The sequence below is a fragment of the Berghia stephanieae genome, chromosome 10 (assembly GCF_034508935.2).
Source record: "Berghia stephanieae isolate SIO BIC M18660-M18661 chromosome 10, UCSD_Bste_1.3, whole genome shotgun sequence".
Classification (NCBI taxonomy): domain Eukaryota; kingdom Metazoa; phylum Mollusca; class Gastropoda; order Nudibranchia; family Aeolidiidae; genus Berghia; species Berghia stephanieae.
In genome coordinates this window covers 35,600,993-35,608,492 of record NC_088369.1, presented here as the reverse complement: position 1 = coordinate 35,608,492, position 7,500 = coordinate 35,600,993, and the positions used below count along the sequence as shown (strand labels likewise).

Here is a 7,500-nt window from a genome sequence, read left to right as displayed (position 1 = left end):
AAATTGGGCCCCGGCGTGCAGTGCCATGGTGAAAGTCACTCGATTATTCCACCCCCCCCCCCCCTTCCTAAATAGTAATACGTAATGATATCAGGTTTACAATAATAATTTGTGACGTCAGATTTTCAAGCGTAAATTTAACTAAAAATCAGAATTTGTAATCAAAATAATCATTTGAATGTTTTTGAACATGTCCTTTTATTCAGAGATAACAAAATCGGAGTCGGTTGAGGGGTAGAATCAAAGATTTTTTGCACTCTTCCGTTTCGGAATTCGAACTTTGTTCCCAACGCGCAATCGCAAGATCGTGCAGCAGTTGGAAACACGTCCGGAATTCCAGAAACCAAGAGTGTAAGAATCGTATATCATTCTATCCCTCTCATTGGAAAACCCTATAATTTCTTAGTAAATACGTAATCGTTGAATAAAGCTTTGAAAGCGTTGGATAAAATGTTATTCAACGATTGCATATTTGCGCACATTTTATTGGTGTGAAATAATGTGTAAAAGACAGCTGATTGGCATTTATAAATAAAATTTTGTGGCGCATGAATACAAATAATCCAACACTTATATCTTTGGGTCAAATTGTTATTCGAGGAGAAGGTGAAAAATACAATTTATGGTGGATATAAGTACTAATACCATAACATTTGGTTACAAAATATCTAATCTTACTTGGAGGGGTAGAATAAACATATTCTTTCATTTCTTTGTATTTATTAAGATCGTTATATTTATATCATGCAAAAACACATAATCGCAAGCTGGTCGTGTTATTGGGCACGATAAAAATAACTCGTTTAACAGATACAAAGAACTAGAAGAATCGTATTTTCCCTACATGTATCATACCGTTATCGGTACTGGAAGAAAGTGTGCTCCAAGTTGTAATTTATGGCGATTTTTTCCCTTAATTAACCATTGTTTTGTTTGTTTTTTGTTTTTGTTTTAAGGGTTATACGGAGCTTGCTTAAATATAAATAGCACATTGGATATTTTTGAAACTCAAAATAATTCAATTATTAAAGTTGCTATGATACAGGATATACAAATTCCATCACATTCTTCACGAGAAGGTCCTTAAATCAAACTGCGAAGTGTTGTCATCATGAAATTTATAGTCTACCTTTAATACAATTATTCTTTTAAAGGCTACACAGATTCTAACAAACACATACGAGTGAATATTTATCTTTCTATCCATTTATCTATCTATATCTGTCTATATATATATATATATATATATATATATATATATATATATTGATATGTCTGTCTGTCTCTCTCTCTCTCTCTCTCTCTCTCTCTCTCTCTCTCTATCTATCTATCTATCTATCTATCATTCTATCTCTAGATCTATTAGAATTACAATTAATCCATCTATAATAATAATAACAATAATGATAATAATAATAATAATAATAATAAAATAATAATAATAATAATAATAATAATAATAATAATAATAATAATAATAATAATAATAATAGAAATAATACATATAATATATATATATATATACATATATATATATATATATATATATATATATATATATATATATATATATATATATATCACAGAGAGAGAGAGAGAGAGAGAGAGAGAGAGAGAGAGAGAGTGAGAAAGAGAGAGAGTGAGAGAGAGAGAGAGAGTCATAATAACATGTCATCCATAAGTAAGGATGCTATTCAACAATCCTCCATACAATTGGGTCGAAATTACGAGGATCAGTGTAACAATACCAGCAACTACTGGGTTAAATTTCCTGAAGAATAACTATAGATAGTATGCACTTTGCTTTGAAGTTCACAACATTGCCATCCGGAAGTAAAACGGACCAACACACAAAACTGTGTGTAACCATGATCGTTTATAGTCCGGTTAATAGAGTTTAGTGAGAAGTACTCACAATCGCGGATGGCAAAATACAATAACAAAGGCTCGAGTGACGTCATCTTCGAACTATCTATATTTAACAACTTATATATAGTCACAAGAACGATAACTGTTATAGATAGTATGAAGTCAACGTCACTTAGGTCTTTGTTATTGCTTTTTTGCCATCCAAGTTTATGAGCAATTCTCACTTTCCTGTATTAACCAGACTTTAAATGTTTAAGGTAACAATAGTTTATGTGTTGGTCCGTTATACTTCCGGATGGCAATGTTGTTCTTAGCCAAGCGCATACTATCTATACACAGAAAAATCCACCGTGGAATTTCACTGTTTTTGTTTGTTGTGTTTTGTTTTTATTTGGTTTTTTTTTTAATTTATGACTTTATATTGAAAATAAATGAAAAAAATATATTACTCACAATACCAAGGATACAAATCATCTACATAATCAAAGTTGTAGAAAAATTAGAAAATGCGGGGTATTGAAGGAGAGTTTTTGATCTTCCAAACGGTATCTCACATGCCATAGTAATAGAATTCAATAGCCTGACGTCACGTCCGCCAAGCAACCGGCAGCTTGGTTCGAAACAAAGAAAATCTGTACTTTTTTATTCTTCATGCTGGCTAGAACATTTTCACATGTCATGTGATCAGAATGTATAAAAGTATAAAATGTCAAAACATGATCACAGATTTATAATGTTTTTCTCCTCTGGATACACTTTTATACTCGCCGGAGAAGTATTTTCATTAGCGCGTCCTCCATTGTTCCGATAGTTTAGAGCTAGTTAATAAGTTACTATGCGTCATTAGGAGGGAAGTGACGTCACGACTGTTGAAGCCTATTAAAGCTTTAGAAATGACTGTGCTATATCAAAGTTTAGGGTCCCGATAGCTCAGTTGGTAGAGCACTCGCTTGACACGCAAAGGGACCGAGATCGATCCTGGGTGCAGTCGAGATTGTTTGTTTTTTTCCTTCTGACCCTCCTGTCCACCCAGCAGCAAATTGGTAGCTGAGTCTATTAGATTTGACGGAAAGTACTTTGCGATATACTAGCGTCCTATCAGAAAGGATAGCAAGCAATTGCTATTGTCCGTTTCACGCTATAGAAACCGGGATAAACTCCGGATCCGTGGGCCCAATGGCTATGGAAGACTTTTTTTATGCCAAAGTTTGAGGAAATTCTGGAAATTGAGCACTTTGATCACTTGAATCGAGTTGTTAAGTCAGGTTCCCGTTAAGTGGGTGAGTATCGTTGGTGATGGGTTATAGTTGTAGCATTCGTTACCGTGTATTACCTATCATCACATCTTAACTAACAACGGTACTACCACATCATCTCATTCATCTGTAGTGTTTCATTCATCAGGTTTGTTGATAAAGGGGAAACCCGAAACGTCCACTCTATCTGTTTTCGTAATTAAATAGAAGCTTACAATCAATTTCACAGTTATTTATATCTTTTGCGTAACATCTTTTCAGGGTAGGCACCAACCACTTAGCAGTTGCTGAACGGAAGACACTTGGTAGACGATACATTTTGAAAACTTGTATAATTTCTATGGGATTGGCTCCTCTGCTCATCCTCTCAAAACCCTCCTTGGCAAAAAGCCCTAACCAGTACAGTGGCTGTTTTAGTTCCATCCCCAGCCTCTTCGTCTGTTATTGTTGGCAACATCCTGCACCAATTTAGCACCAAATGTTCTGGAATTTGTGTTTCAGTTCTATACTTTTGGCTACCCGTCACACGATCCAACAAAACAGGAGGAGGGTTTTGATGAACAAAGTTGAACCCGGGTCGTAGAGGGTTAAAGAATGAAATTTGAAATTCCTATGCTGCCCGTCTGGATAAGTAGTAGGAAGATGAATGTTGTTAGAACGAGGGCGAAGATGAGGTAGGACGGTAGCATGGGGACGTGGAAGAGTTTGGCCTGTGGGATAAATAAGAGATGGAGTAAGTAGTTATGGTGGTGGTAGTTGAGGGTTGTGGTGGTGATGATGATGATGATGATGATGATGATGATGATGATGATGATGATGATGATGATGATGATGATGATGATGATGATGATGATGATGATGATGATGATGATGATGATGATGATGATGATGATGATGATGATGATGATGATGGTGTGATGGTGTGTGGATGATGATGATGATGATGATGATGATGATGATGATGATGATGATGATGATTATGATTATGATTATGGTGATGATGATGATGGTGATGATGATGATGGTGGTGGTGATGATGATGATGTGATGGTGATGATGATGATGATGGTGGTGATGATGGTGGTGATGATGATGATGATGATGATGATGATGATGATGATGATGATGATGATGATGATGATGATGATGATGATGATGATGATGGTGATGATAAAGATGACATTGGGAATAAGGAGGAGGAGGTGGTGGTGGTGCTGCTGCTGCTGGAGGAAGAGGAGGAGGAAGAGGCGAAATAGGAGGCGACGGATGATGAGGAGGAGGCAGGGAAGACAAAAAAGGCGGCTGAGGTAGTGGTGGTGATGGTGGTGGTGATATGGTGCTGTTGATAACTATTGTGTGGTGGTGGTGGTAATTATGAGGATATTGGCAAAAGAAAATATTCTGTTATGATGATGATGACGAAGACAATGATGCTGATAACGATAATAATGATAATAATGGTGAGATGATGATGATGATGAGGATGATGATGATGATGACGATGAAGATGATCATCGTGATCATGATGATGACGATGACGATGATGGTGTTTGCGATGGTGACGACGTTAACGATAAAACAATCATACCTTTGGTTTTATCAGAGTGACAAATTGAAGGAATGAATCTAAATCAAGTATGGAGGCCCCTCTGTAGCCAAACACGCGCATCTCAAGGCTTATCTTTTGTATGCGCAATATAATAGAATTCACTCGGGCAGCCTGTGTAATACGGGAGTTGGATGACGGGGTAGGGGGAGGGATGGACAAAAACATATAGAGAAAATAAGTTTAACTAAGATAAGAAATAAAATAATTCTTTTTCAAGTGAAAAGTTATACCATTCTTGTGAGACGTGTCATCATCATTCATCATCATCATTGTTTTTTTTACCTTGGATCAGGGTATAGGCCACAGACAAACAGTTTCCATCCCTCTCTATCTTAAGCTGACTTATTTATCTCGTTCCATGTCTTATCAATTCTCTTTAACTCTTCTTCCTGTTCCCCGTGGCCTTCCCCTTGATCTTCTGCCCCGAGGATTCCAGTCCAATAGTTTCTTTGCTATAATTGAGTCATTCTTTCTAAGGGTGTGCCCAATCCACCTCCATAGTCTTCTTCCTATTTCCTCTCCCACTGGTTCCTGGTGTGTTCTTTTCTTTAAACACGTCTCAGCTCAACTAGTTGACCAGTAAACTGCCGTACTCTTAGAAGACTAAAATTTGGCAAGAAACCCCTCGCCCACCAAATATCAATCGATTTAAATGACCCTCATCTTGGCACTTACTAATCGGAACCAGCGACCACCTGAGCTCTAGCTCTAGTCTTGTGCCATGACGTAGAAGTTAGACGTCTTTTGTAGTTGTTCCAGGTGACTATACAGATGCTTGGATTCCACATCTTGGCAAAAACTCTCAAACCTGGAATTTCAAGTGATCCCAGGTTTGAGAGGTTTTGAGAAGATGAGGGTCCTTTAAATCTATCGATATTTATTAAAGGACGAGTTTTTCGGCCATTTTTTAAAAATACGTGACAAATGAAACTTCTTTTTCCCAGTTCTAAATGAAGTATTTTTAAATGAAAAATATGTTTTCTCTCAAAATAACAAATAAATAACAATCTGAAATTCAATGTAAGCTTCAATTAATTATACGAAAGCAGATGGAAATGGTAGACTGATTGATAAAGGGGAAACCCAAAACGTCCATTTTATCTGTTTTCGTATATTAAATTGAATCTTACATTCACTTTCACAGTTATTGATTTCTTGGAGCTTCGAGCAGCAACATTTACATTACTCAAAATAACAAAGGAGACGTGAATTGTCTTGTTGTTCTTGTTATTTTTTTTTAATGGACTAGTAAAAAGCCCGCAATTTCGCGGGGAAAGAACTATTTTCATTCGATACTGTACTCACCATCATTTAATGAGGGCAGATTGGTAAACAACGTTGTCTGTGTAATTTGGTATATCTTCGGTTGATTTTTCTGTGTGGCCCAACATGAAGTGTAAGCCACTATAGCCTCTGACCCGTGACACAGCAACATACAGTTGTCCGTGTTTGAATACCGGTTGTGGTAAGAAAATCCCCACCTTGCTTAATGTCTGCCCCTGAGACTTGTTAATTGTCATTGCATATGACAATTTTACCGGAAACTGTCTTCTATTTATAATGGTTATCTGCTGTCCCAGCAAATATATCGTATCGTTCTATCTGTCTGTGTGTGTGTCTGTGTGTATGTATATATGTATGTATGTATGTATGTATGTATGTATGAATGTAGGCATGCATATACGATGATATGCTGGTTTGTATGTATGTCTGCATGTATATATGTATGTATGTATATGTGTTTGTATGTACGCTCATTTCTTTTGTATACATGTGTAGAAACAATGTGCAAGCGTGTATGTTCGTGTATGGCTGTGTCTGTATTTGTAAATGTGTTGATGTTCATACCATGAACCAAACTGAGCATTGTTTACCTCACATGAATTGCCTTTAATTTGGACAATAAAGATTATTATTATTATTATTATTATTATTATTATTATTATTATTATTATTATTATTATTATTATTATAAATGGTAAGCCTGAATCAGTTGTTGTCGTCAGATTGATTCTAGGGATAAACACTATGTCGCCAGCTCTACTACCGGTAATTATCTTGGCTTCTAATACTTTTGAACCTAATTTAATTATTAACAAACGGGTGCCATTTAGGAGGCCTGATTTAGGATTTATATTTCTAAGCAGCATGACTGACGTGTTGGCTTTCAAATGCAATGCATGTGGAGGAAGTCCGGGAGGTGTAAGTTCGTTCAAGAATTCAATCGGGTATAAGTTGATGTCAGAGTCACTTTGAATGGAATCAGCACTGCGGTAAATTTGTTCAGTTGATGAGGTCAACCTGGACAGAACGGCTGCATTTATTTTGTCAACATTTTCATGGGTTGTAGTCAAAATTGCTCTCTCTGATAGATAACGTTCATCCGCAAAGTTCAGATTCAAATCATTGTATACAGCATTTATCAAGCATTCTGGGTCATTTTCAGGAAGGCATTGCGCTGTAGGTAATTTAACAGAATACTTTCCTATTTCGCTGAAAACCGGCTCTGTACCATTTCCGATGCAGAGAAGCCAATTTGCAAAACAGTTATTGTGTCATCAGTAACCCTCATGTTCTTGTTCATGTGAAAAATGGTGACAAAATTCCAAATAATTGACTTGTTAAGTGTGACACTTAATATATCGGCTTCACTTCCTTTGTTAACAACAGGTAGAATTTGCCGAAAATCCCATCCAAGTACAACCACTTTGCCCCCAAAAGGTTTTGAACTGCCTGTTATGTCACAAAATGTCCTGCTCACACATT

The 7,500-nt window shown here is 36.4% G+C and overlaps 1 protein-coding gene across 4 annotated transcripts in view; it reads right to left on the bottom strand.

The window, feature by feature from the left end:
- Positions 1-2,233: 2,233 nt before the first annotated feature.
- The window catches only part of LOC144981049 (uncharacterized), a 59,270-nt gene continuing 54,003 nt past the window's right edge, over positions 2,234-7,500 (bottom strand). For 3 of the 4 annotated variants that reach the window (XM_078929139.1, XM_078929140.1, XM_078929138.1), the window contains exons 12-13: positions 4,714-4,845; positions 2,249-3,835 (exon numbers count right to left, since the gene is read on the bottom strand). In XM_078929139.1, the coding sequence (XP_078785265.1) occupies positions 3,713-3,835; positions 4,714-4,845 (255 nt within the window). In that variant the 3' untranslated portion in view covers positions 2,249-3,712. Of the gene's footprint in view, positions 3,836-4,713; positions 4,846-7,500 lie in introns of all 4 variants that reach the window. The other variant, XM_078929141.1, reaches the window with a different exon arrangement.